At 40.5% G+C, this 13,326-nt stretch overlaps 1 protein-coding gene across 1 annotated transcript in view; it reads right to left on the reverse strand.

Annotated features, from left to right (window-relative positions):
- The window catches only part of LOC115138075 (phospholipid-transporting ATPase ABCA1-like), a 225,346-nt gene that overhangs the window by 154,194 nt on the left and 57,826 nt on the right, over positions 1-13,326 (reverse strand). Inside the window, exons 13-15 of the mRNA XM_029674482.2 lie at positions 10,352-10,557; positions 9,682-9,855; positions 252-474 (exon numbers count right to left, since the gene is read on the reverse strand). Of these exons, the coding sequence (XP_029530342.2) occupies positions 252-474; positions 9,682-9,855; positions 10,352-10,557 (603 nt within the window). The remainder of the gene's footprint in view (positions 1-251; positions 475-9,681; positions 9,856-10,351; positions 10,558-13,326) is intronic.

The raw sequence follows: 13,326 nt of genomic DNA on the forward strand, positions 1-13,326 counted from the left end.
TGCATTTACACCAACGCGGATGTGTTTAATTGACTCATTAGGTAAAGTGTATATAACTTGCATGATAATCTTCTTCTGTATTCCTTTGCACACTAAGTAGGACTATCAGGAAACAATATGCTGTACAAGCTCAAGGACAGTCAATGAGCGCTAACAACCGGTGGAATCTGTTACTCCACATCAGTTTATTTTAGTAACCAAGTGATATTGTGCTTTGTTATTTGAAAGTAGTCATCATTCTCAGTACTGACCTTAACCATGACACTTATGAATGCGCATGGGACCATGAGCAGGACAAAGTTCTCGGTGAACCACGCAAACCAAATGGCACCGTTCTGAACTCCAACGGCCCGCTGAACCTCCTTGAGCCTGAGCTCCTTCTCCAGGACGAGGCCCTTGATGGTCATGCAGACGGTGTACATGAAGGCAAGCACCAGGTACATGGGAAGCATGGTTCCGATACTCGCGAGGAAGCTGGTGGGTGCAAAGGGAAGGCAAGGGAGGCAATCACAGAGGTCACGAAACAGCTAAGCCGCTGATATCGACAAGCCCAGGTTTCGATAAGGGAAGGCAATGCAGCAAGATGCGAGTTAATGCATTATTTATTGATCATCTGTTGTATAAATCCCACTCCTTATGTAAAGACAGAGCTCTCGCAACCAGGTTTTCAGAGATGGGCTGAATGAGGCATGTTGAACAACTAACAAAAACAAAATCAATCTCGTCTTCAAATCAATGTGTATCTTGAGTTCAGAATCAGCACTTAGTTTAATGGACTAATATAGTCTTTCGCATGTTGTTTTAATCTTGTCGTACTATCATAGCTAAGCATAATAATGTACTGAACAGGGAGCCTTGGCAACCATTGTTCTATTGTTAAAATGGCCTATAGTCATTTTGAGAAATTCAACACAGTTTAGGATAACACTTTGTCTGAACACCTCATTTTTCATCCAGTGAACGGACCCTTGCCCCTTAGAAGACCGAGAGAGAAAATAAGTTCTGTTGATGCAGTAAATGTCATCGTCCCAACGGATGATCCATTAAGATAGACACACTCTGGGAGTTTTTAATCAAGGGTCCAATACATTTATAGATTCAGCTCTATTATAAGGGGATTTTACATTGCACTAGCCTTCATAAACCTTGTGCATCAGCTTTATCTAACCATCTAGAACCACCAGCCATACTCAGCATGATGGATCATTTGATGATGTTACAATAGAATCAGACAGTATTAAAGCATGTTGGTGGTATTTATTGGGATGACTCATGTACTGGAGGCAGCTCTGCAGGATAGCCACTAGCTGGCACAGCCACAAAGTCTCAAAATCTGATTTTAAACCTAACCCTTACCTTAACCCTAACCTTAACCACACTCCTAACCCTAACCTTAAATGACCAAAAAGCTAATTTCTTGTTTTCATTGGATTGTTACGATATATAGGCAATTTTGACTTTGCATCTGGCCCATCTAGTGGAAATCGCCCAGCTCTGCCCCCAGGATAAGATTCATCCCAATAAACTTCAAACACGTTTCATAGTGCCATGTCAATATATTGTACGGCCCCAATATAATAAAGTGCTGCCATTGCTCTATTAGACAGTGAAGAAGATATATCAAATGGATTGAGCCTTTGACAAAGTAAAGATTTCACATATCAATTGTGCTTACCGACCATAAATACAATCCTTAGAATGCCAACGAAGCACCAGTTTATCACGGTATGGCAAGCAGGATAAAGGAACTCTATATACCGTAATAGGTAGAACGGTGTCCCACTTTCAAGCTAATAAACATTAAGATTTAATAAAAGTACATTCCCGGTGCATTTACACTGGGCTAATTTCTCGGCTAACTTTTGAGCGAGTGATTTGTTACGGGACTTCTGAGACTCGGCCAATTGAAAATGGGCCGGCACAAAAGCCTACTTCCCTTAATTGGTCATTCGCCCCTGACAATGAGGACCATTTTCACGAGGAAAGCAGGAGCAGGCAGTTTTTTTCCCCCTCTTTCCAGCACCTAAAGATTTTCTCCAAACCTAGCTGAGTTAGTAGAGGCATATGTGAGCATAGAAACATGGGTAGTGGCTACCCAGAGATGTTAAAAACACTATAAAAGTTTATATGATTATCACGGGCCAATGTATCATATTAATTGCAAATTACGGCGTGATCCGCTAGGATTGTCCATTTATAAGAGAAGTGCCTTTTATAAATGCCTCACCTGCCCCCTTCACTACCATATGCTAGAATGCAAAGCACCACAAAATAGACTTTTCTAACCATTTGTGGAGAGAACTTGGAGTTTTGCCTAGCTTTGAAAGACATCAACCAAACGTTGTCTCTCAGTAGTACCAATTAGGGAGTCAGAGGGGAATAACGGTGTACCTTGTCCTCTACTTCGCAATGTAGAGACAGCCCTTGTGACAGAGAAAATTCAGTAATGCGAGTGCTTGAATGGGAGTGACCTGGCTTCGAGGTCACTTCCTGTTCTCTCGTGGGATGTATCACTTTCACAGGAAGCAGTGTAAGCCACAAGAAGGTTTCAAGTTAACACCACCAAGTTTCTAGGAGCAACTGAAACAGAATCGGAGTGCCAAAAAAGTTGAACTTGAAATGTGTGTGTGTGGAATTCAAATAACATGTCTAATGTCAACTCAGGTCTGCTTAAGAGCTTAAAGTAAAGAAATGAAGGGAAAAAAAGAAAACAGTGGTTGTGTTTTCAATCTATTTTTGACTTTCACATCTTTTCTTGACATGGCAACTCTCTAAACCCTATTGGGAGGCATTTCAATACTAGATTACATAAAATGATCTTATTATAGCCACTTTAATATAATCATGTCAGATTTTGTTTCCTAATGGAGGACAGAAATGTTGAATTATTATGGAAAAATATTTCATACACAAATGTTCTTTCTTAAAAACGACCCCTCTGTGTGTAATCTTTTTGAACGAGGTTACGTTGTACAAGACATCTTTTAAATGAGTTAAATCTAAAGAAGCCCTGTCTTCATCGTGACTTTTGTAATCTGATCCCTGATTAGACCACTTTGTGTCTTAGTTCTGTTTATTTTTGTTTAATTTTGTTTATTTATTTACGCTTTTTCTACTTGCTCAGTTTGTTTATTAGATCATGTCATTTTCTGTATGTAAAATGTGCCTATTTGAATTTTTCATTTTTTTTTACAAACAAACAAACAAGATCGTGCCTCAGCTAACAGTTGCATCAGATTGAATAGTAATCCCATTATTACAGAGTCCTTATTATATTGTAATATCTCTTTAAAAGGGTGCAATCTGGGATTCAAACATTGACGTACCAAATTCCAGATTGCCCCTTTAATGGTTGCCAACCTGCGGCCGTTAACTCCTTGTCACCATAGAGTAGATCAGTCATGCACACCACGTTTGACACTGACAACCTTGCCACCAGATGCTCCTGAATAATACATTGCTGATCGATTTGAGGATGCTTAAATAATATAAGTCCTCTACCGGGTGCATGTTACAGGGCCCGAGTTACATCGCCGCCGTGACTTAAATTTAGGAAAGTTGGGAGACTCGGGGTTCTTAGTAAATCAAGTGATATGTGCAGAGAAAAGTGTAATTATGTTAAATATGTTCTTGCCACTGAAAGGGGGGGGGGGTCATCCAAGGGTTAGTTGGTTGGTATGTTTCAGAGATCATTTTAGCTGCCGCTACAAACATTTATGTTTGCAGACGTGGTGATTCTCAAAAGTATCTACTGTTTGAAAGTCAATTTGGTGTCTTTATTGTTGTGCAAAAAAGGCACAAAGGGGCTGTATCGTTGATGTATTTGTCTCTCGTATTTGCTGATAGCACATCCTTTTTCACGTTTGCAAAGTAATACCGCTGGATAGTGGAGTCACAATACTCATATGCCTATGCCGTAAACAATTTCAAAAGCCTCATAGGAACCTGTCCCGTGCAATATCCAAGTTCTATGTACATGTTATTGTAATTCAGTTCTGATACAATATCAAGATGGCATTGTTAAACGACTATTGATATGGAACAGCATTGAGTTACCAAAAATTGATTCTCTGATTCGAGCGCAGCAGAGACTCATTTGCCGTGTCTTATCTCGCCTGAACTCTTATCCTCAGCCTTCATCGCACGGTCGGTGTGGGAATGTGACAAATACAGTTAGAAAATGCAAAAAAAAAAAAAAAGGGTCGGCTCTTTCGTTGAAGAACCAACAGATCTGCAGCAGTTGACTTTGTACTGTAAATAGGTACCGGAGTGGGAGAGAAATACACTGAGGAAGGAGAGAGGGTAAACCTGCTGGAAACACAGTGGTATCTCTATGGGTCTTTGTTTCATGAGAGCCACTGGGTCAATACTGTAGGTCAACCCCTGTCTAATAATATATTAGAGGTGCAATGGAGGAAAAGAAAACCCACTGGGGGAAAAAATAGTTGAATCAACACCGTTTCAGCATAATTCGTCAATGTGCAGTTTGTGACGTGGAATCTAAATGTAAAATGTATTGGATTTGCAAAAATTAGTTAACGTAAACGGTTGTTTTGGAGGGTGAAACTTTAACCACAGGATTATTTCATGGTGTTGGTTGTGCTTTTAGTGTGGTGAGACCGATCTCACATTCTTGAGTGGTTAAATCATCTGATCTCATTGATCAACGTGTCAATCAACTATCACTCAATTGTCCACGTTGAAAGGAGGTGTCCATGTGTGTCCAATCGGAATGTACTCTTCTGATTAAGAGTATCCCTGAGAAAGAGCTGCAATGATTGAAATGCATAGCTCAATGTTTAAAGGAAAGTGCAAGGCTCACCCTCTATAATATGAAAAAAATGGAACAAAGCATGATAAATCAAATCAATATTGCAAGAACTGTTCATAAAATCACCTTTGGGATCCTATCTGCATCTAAAATATGCAGGTAAAGTGAAAGTGTGTTATTATCAACTCAAACAAGGGCATTACATGGACTAAAGCTTGAATAAAGCACTCTACATTACTGTGTCAAGTGTATGTAATTTAGGACCTTAATCCATACATTTGATTTGCTTCACACAGTTAAAGTGCACATCCTTTCAATTGATAATAAGTTGTGTAAAAGTACTGAGAATTCTCTGGTTTTGAAATTGCATTTTAAAGTCAGATTAGGCATTTTGGTATTTTCTAAACTGAAAAATGGCTACAGCCGGTTAAAAAAACGGGAACATCTGAATGCACAATGCTCTTCCTCCCACTTCTGGCTGCAGCAGCAGTGACACATTTTCAGATCACAATAATCACCTCAAAAGGTCTTTTCTCTCACGCTTCCCTGCATCTTCCTTTTCTCTGCAGTCCCACTCTCAATTATTTATGAACTAAATAACGGTTTTCAAGTGTTAATAATTTAGGGGAAACCCCCAAATGTCTAGGCAGGGGAAAGAGTAAATGGCAGAGAGACCAAGGGTTTTGTGGTGCTTTATAGCCCCCATTCATCTTCAATGGTTATTATTCCTTTGTCTCACGGAGAGGGAACCCAGGCAGGAGGGCAGCATTAGGAAATAAGCACTTTGATTGTCTCATTTGAGCTCGTTTGCAACATTTGCTGGCAAATAATGAACATAATAAAATTGATGGTTTCCATTGTGCCATGAGAGAGGGTGAGGGGACCATTCTTAAAAATGTAGGCCTACAGCAAACCACAATGGATGTGCAAGATGATCTTTCACCCGCTCACCAACAGGTCATCACGGGATAAAGCCAACTGAGTTTACTGTTGTGTGTCACCATAGTGTCTATGTGACCAACTGGGATTTGAACCCAGGTCTTCGCTATGAGATTGTGTTAGCCCTCTGAGCTAAAAAACAAAACAAGGTATTAGATCTTCAGGTCTGGGTAAAGATTACTCCTCACACAAGTGTGGCTCACCAAACCACCTCTGTGATATATGCGTTTGTTGAAACGAGCTAATACTCAGAAACCGTAGAAGTGGACCGCAATCAGTTTGATATTCAGCAAGTAACGACGGTCATAAAGGCACCACAGGTAACAACGCTGTTACGCCTTCTTTTTTTGACCTTCATTTACAAGTATTCAGATAGATTTGATTTTTTGCAAACAGCTAATCATGTTTCTATGTCGGTTGTTGTAATACCTTGTTCATTGTATAAACCTAGTAGACCCTATATCCAATCAAGGTCCTTTTTGAAGATTCAACAGAATGTTATGTGGTTTGTGCGACCAACCAAGCTGATTATCCGGCTAAAGAGAGACGTTTTTTCATGGAGAATCAATTGCTAGTCCAGATGTTGATGACAAATCAATAAAGACATTACTGACTCTGCCAATGTGCTCTCTGTCCGACTAGCACTGATGTTGTCTTTAACCATATGTTTCCAAGGCAACCGTACGGAGTAACTTACCATCATTAAAAAGAACACATTTCTAATCAGACCTGGGTTCAAATAGTATTTGGCATGAACATTTTGAGCTTGATTGGGCCGACCTGGAGTGCCAGATGGGTGGGATTCACACTTTGGATTATTCCAGGGGTTACATTGAATCAGGCAAGCTTGATAAAGCACAGATAAAGTATTAGAAATATATGTGCTCTAATCAATGCCACCAGCAACACTAGGCCTACTGCATCTAAAAACATACATAGGTTCAACATGAATTCTCTTTAGTTCTAAGGACACCACGTGGACAAAGTTTGCACTTACGGGACTATTATATTGGTTCCATTGCTCCAAGCACGCACAATCAATTGTGACAGATCTCAAATCTGACAGAAAGCAAATACAATTTGAACCCAGGTCTGATCTACAATCGTAACATCCTCGTAACATGACTCTAGTCTCCACTCCCTCTAGCCCTGGTCATACTACTGTATCATAAGAAGGGTATGTTCCTATGACGGTAGTTAGGCTATATGCTCTGGTGCTGTAAACAACTTGTTAATTAAATCATTGGTCTTAGGTAGAGTGATTTCTAATACAGGAAATATCTGTGTCCTGAAACATTGCGTCTGCTTTGCACCCTAGTCACTATTTAGTGCACTATAGGGAATAGGGTGTCACTTGGGACTGAATGTCCAAAACATTAGGAACTCCTTCCATGACATAGACTGACCAGGTGAAAGCTATGATCCCTTATTGATGTCAATTGTTAAATCCTCTTCAATCAGTGTATATGAAGAAGGATTTTTAAGCCTTGAGACAATTGAGGCATGGATTGTGTATGTGTGTGATTCAGTGGGCAAGACAAAAGATTGAAGTGCCTTTGACCGTATGGTAGTAGGTGCCAGGAGCACCGGTTTGTGTCAAGAACTGCAACGCTGCTGGGCTTTTCACGTTCAACAGTTTCCCGTGTGTGTCAAGAATGGTCCAACATCCAAAGGACATCCAGCCATCTTGACACAACTGTGGGAAGCATTGGAGTGAACATGGGCCAGCATCCCTGTGGAACGCTTAAGACACCTTGTAGAGTCCAAGACCCAACGAACTGTGGCTGTTCTGAAGGCACAAGGGCGGGGTGCAACTCAACAATGTTGTTTTGTACACTCAGTGTACTTTGTTGTACAAGTGGACTTAGATCTCCTTTGCAATTATCTGTCCCCCGATGATGTCGTTGAGATACATGATCAATCCATTTAGATGGGAGTAATTTCCTCTAAGGAAACCGTAGCTGCCTAAGACTGAGCGCTGTAGTGCATTCTCTGTCTCGAAATACAGACACTGTATGTATTGTGACATAAAACAGTAACACTAATGAATGCCTGATTTTACACAGAATAGAATGGTCCCTATCAGTCTCTATATCATGGACTTTGTCAGGAGCTTCATAAGGGAATTGGGTACTTTCTCCAGGAGGAAAAATGACATTGAATGAAAGGGAGGGACTATAAGAATGGAGCCTGAATAATTAAAAGGTACATCAAGCATTCAGGGCCCTGTTTCCCGATAGCGATGGAACTTAAGCTTACCAGTGTTTTAACCATACATCTTTCCTCAATTGACTGAACAAGAAAAGTATGTCAATAACATTTAAATTTATACCGTAGGTACACTACCGTTCAAAAGTTTGGGGTCACTTAGAAATGTCCTTGTTCTTGAAAGAAAAGCAATTATTTTGTCCATTAAAATAACAACAATTTGATCAGAAATACAGTGTAGACATTGTTAATGTTGTAAATGACCATTGTAGCTGTGAACGGATGATTTTTAAAAATGGAATATATACATAGGCCCACAGAGGCCCATTATCAGCAACTATCACCCCGTGTTCCAATGGCACGTTGTGTTAGCTAACCCAAGTTTATCATTTTAAAAGGCTAATTGATCATTAGAAAACCCTTTTGAAATTATGTTAACACAGCTGAAAACTGTTGTTCTGATTAAAGAAGCAATAAAACTGGCTTTCTTTAGACTAGTTGAGTATTTGGAGCATCAGGACGGCAGGGTAGCCTAGTGGTTAGGGCGTTGGACTAGTAACCGGAAGGTTGCAAGTTCAAACCCCCGAGCTGACAAGGTACAAATCTGTCGTTCTGCCCCTGAACAGGCAGTTAACCCCACTGTTCCTAGGCCGTCATTGAAAATAAGAATTTGTTCTTAACTGACTTGCCTGGTTAAATAAAGGTAAAATAAATAAATAAATCAGCATTTGTGGGTTTGATTACTGGCTCAAAATGGCCAGAAAAAAATACCTTTCTTTTGAAACTCGTCAGTCTATTCTTGTTCTGATGAATGCGAGAAATTGCCAAGAAATTGAAGATCTCGTACAACGCTGTGAACTACTCCATTCACAGAACAGTGCAAACTGGCTCTAACCAGAATAGAAAGAGGAGTGGGAGGCCCTGGTGCACAACTGAGCAAGAGGACAAGAACATTAGTGTGTCTAGTTTGAGAAACAGACACCTCACAAGTCCTCAACTGGCAGCTTCATTAAATAGTACCCACAAAAGAACACAGACTCTGGACAGAGGAACCTTAACGTAGAAGGCCAGCATCCCGGTGTCGCCTCTTCACTGTTGACGTTGAGACTGGTGTTTTGCGGGTACTATTTAATGAAGCTGCCAGTTGAGGACTTGTGAAGCGTCTAATTCGACACAATTACAGAACCTGTTCTATGAGTGGTCTGATGCAATCATTAAATAACAAACCTTTTCAACTGCAACTTTAGTAACAATGATGTTCTTATGAAGAGTCTAACGAGGAACTTAGCCTTAAGATGCTTTTGGGAAAACTGTCTCGGGTATATAATGTTCAAGACCTGGGTAGCCTGTGGTTTGAGTAAATCAATAGCTCAGACATCTTCTTCTCTGTCTTGTTGTCTCTCCGTCTTGCCACGAGTTTGTTTTTCCTCAGCTTAGCCAAAATTCATAATTGAAAACTCCTGAAGGACCTCAAACGCTCATGTTAGAATTGCAATACTAACAATTCTCTCCTCTATGTTTTCCTAAGTTGTGGCTGTACCAGACAGCAGTAGCCAACGACGAAAGACAAAAGAAGAGATACTCTGTAGCTTTGGAGAAAAAAAAAAAATTCCACAGTGACATTTGTGAGGGCTTAGTAACTACCATTACTCAAGCCTGTGATGGCGGTGAGTGGCAAGTCCCAGAGTGAGTAGATTTTTATTGTGTTAATGCCTTCTTCCCTCTCTAATCATGAGCAGACAGATAAAAGCTTTTGCACTCACACGTCGTCCACGTAGCAGGGATACGGCATTTGCTGGGCAAACACGCCGAGCGGCTGTGATTTGTTCGTGTGCACCCGTATAATGCCGTGGTCCATCATGTCCTGCAGATAGGCGAAGCCTCCCCATATATAGCGCAGGTTGTTGAAGGAGTCACGGGCCCCGGGAGACCATCCCCTTTACGTTGAAAGGACACACATCACATGACTGTCAGTGTTTAAGAGACAGCCGCGGCTGAAAACATCATGGATGAAACCGCTATATGTTACACCAAAATATCTACATTTTTTGTAAGGACATTTGTCCCATGAGTGACATGGAAGCATCAATTTATTGGCATCGAATGCTTACTGTTAATCATCTGAGATATAGCAGAGAAATATGCAAGAAAATCTCTATTTGCTTTAGATACTTCAATTGTCTGGCAAAAAAAACAAAAAAAAGGCTAAGCAACAATACGGCTTGTATTCATAAAGTGTCTCAGTAGGAGTGCTGATCTAGGATATGTTTCACCTTTTAGGTCATCTTGAATAACATTACATGGACGGGGAGACCTGATCCGGGATCAACACTCCTCTGAGACACTATGAATACGGGCCCTGTCGCCCAAAGTTCTCTCTTTGGCACTAAAACAGAACAGGCTGACAGTGGAGAGTCTGTGCACTGTGCCTACCTTTCTTTAATCTTATTGGTACTCTCCCCCTCATCGATGTCCAAGCGGATCTTGTACTTGACGTAAGGAGGGGGGTGGCTGGCGGCAGGGTCGAGGTCTTCGAAAACTATACCAGCCCAGTACGTATGGTTTTCTAGAAGCTCCAAGGCTCTAGCCACGAGATGTCCCTCACTGCCAACAGCCTCAAACTTATCCAGGTCCAGGCACTGTGACATGGAAAGACAAGTTTACGTTAAGAAAGAGAGAAAATAAGTTGACTTAATTCTTTACAAACTGCTAGGGGTCTTAAACAAGATCGTTACTTTAATATGGGATGAGAAAAGAGAGCGCTGGAGAGTGCTTTAGGTACGCATTAATCTCAGGATACAGATCTTCCTGAAAATGTCACTTTGGGAACCCCATTCCTTTAAAAGTTCCCACCTGTTCCCAACCAATTCCAGCCCTGGGTGTTTCATAGATATTACACAGAAAGAACATGTCCAAAACCATTACACCCACTCGCCGCATCTCCCATCTTTCCAACAACTCTGAAAGATGGACACTTCAAGGCCAACTGTACCGCCCATGAAATACACGATTAAAGTTGTTTGCATGGTTGAAAGAGTAGAATCATATACTTTTAGTAGTATGTAGATGCACTACTGAACTCAATAGAGTCCCATTACCTACAGAAACTAATCTTAAAAGGAAAACTCCACTCATGTCAGCAGTCAAGTTTCCAAGATATTGGGCTTTGAAGAAGCAAAGTGTCACCGGCCACATTTGACCTGCACTGTTGGAGCTAGAAGCATAAGTACTTCACCGTGCCCTGCGATTACATCTGCGACCCTGTGCCTGTGACTAATAAACAAATCTTATCCATCTAATCTAAAATGTCCTCCAATCAACACTCAACTCATTTCAACTCCCCATTATGTATCATAGCGACAATAGTAAACATCAGAGTACCTTGGGTAGATGTGCACAATGTTTGAAATTACATAATTTGTAACTCAATTTAAACCTGAATTGAGCATGCAAATCAAGTTTGTGCCTCAGTGCATAGGGCATACAAACTCATGTTAGGTCTTCCGCAATATCATACACAACCTTTTTTCTCCTGTACCGACAGTAAGATTTTAGACATGTGCACATGATTAGAAACTGGATGGTCGAGCACTGAATGCTTATTGGCTGACAGCAGTGGTATATCAGACCGTATGCTATGAGTATGACAAAACATTTATTTTTACTGCTCTATGTTGGTAACCAGTTTATAATAGCAATAAGGCACCTCTGGGGTTTGTGGTAGAGTATATGGCCAATGTACCATGGCAAAGAGCTGTATCCAGGCACTCAGCGTTGAGTCATGCTTATGAACAGCCCTTAGCTGTGGTATATTGGTCATATACCACACCCCCTCGGGTCTTATTGCTTAAACGTACCATATTTGCATTAATGCTCCTCACTAAAAGACAATAATAAAATAAAAAGTGAAAATAGCCTTTCTGCAATACCACGATCGAAAAAGAAGTGATGAACAGAAACCACAACATAAGACATGCCTGAGGAATGGTGCAGTAGAACCAATATGTTTTGTTACTGACACTGAAAACAATAGACTGGACAACAGCGGAGTCACAAATGATGCAGAGCTGCCAAGGGATATGTTATGGAGTATAGCTGAGGCATACTGAGATATAGATTTGGTAGCTGGCTGGCACTCGCTTTATATCCTTGTTTCCAATGGACTGTAATGAGCTAGCCATCTGGGGAGTGAGTCTGGCTTGACAGCTGTCCACACATACCTCTACCACACGGGTTTGTTATGGTACTTTCTCTCAGTAAAGAAGGTCCTTTGCTATTTTCACAGACAGCATATCATTGCATATGTTGTTATTGAGTGTCCAAATTCAGCATGTCACATTTTTGACTGTACGTTATGCAGTACATGACATTATATGATTATTGGGCAGTTTGTGCCTGCCCTGTATGTAGGGAAATGTCAGGTTTGTTTCGACTTTTGCTGCAGTGGGCTAAATCAAGGTCACACAGAGAGTTTCTTGGAAGTCTTAAACAAATCTACTTTGAAGCAAAAGTCTACATCTCACACACATAGTTAGGGGCTTTACAAAGAAGAAGACACCTGTACCATGTCAGATATAGAGTTGAAATATATTCCATTTTGAGTTTGCATCCCAATATTACACTTTTTATACATCACAGAAGACTGAAATATAACAAAACTATTTTACATAGAAACACCGGATTTCCAGCATTTAAAAAATATAAATGTTTATTCCACCCATGAGGCCACTAGGTCATTTAACTGCAGGAAAGGGGTTTTAATGTATTGGTTTACTCGCAATGCATTAGATAGAATTATATATTGTGTCATCTTACCTACAATGTATTAACTATGAGACTGTTTACATTCTGTACGACCAACCATGTGGCAGCATCTCTTTAACAAATACATATGTTTCATTGTCATATACACTGAGTTTACAAAACATTAGGAACATCTGCTCTTCCCATGACACAGACTGACCAGGTGAAAGCTGTGATCCCTTATTGATGTTACTTGTTAAATCCACTTCAAATCCGTGCAGATGAAGGGGAGGAGGCAGGTTAAAGACAATTGTGACATGGATTGTGTATGTGTGCTTATCAAGCTGATGTTTCAATTGAGACCTGACAGACTCTTCCATGTCCCACTTAGTTTATATTCTCCATGACGACTTATGACAAGAACACTGCAGAGTCAAACGTCAACTGCATTAAAAAGTTTGTCCTCTTGAAGAGTTTGGATCTACGCTTGTAATCTGTAGTGATCCATTGAGGAAGCAGGCTAAGCAGCCACTCAGCACAAGCCCACTGCTGTAAGTCAACCCATCAAAATCATATTACATTTCAGTAATTTGGCAGACACGCTTATTCAGAGCAACTTACAGCTATTGCATTTATCTGAAGATTGCTCGGTGTGACAACCACAT

Source organism: Oncorhynchus nerka, linkage group LG12 (genome assembly GCF_034236695.1).
Source record: "Oncorhynchus nerka isolate Pitt River linkage group LG12, Oner_Uvic_2.0, whole genome shotgun sequence".
Classification (NCBI taxonomy): Eukaryota; Metazoa; Chordata; class Actinopteri; order Salmoniformes; family Salmonidae; genus Oncorhynchus; species Oncorhynchus nerka.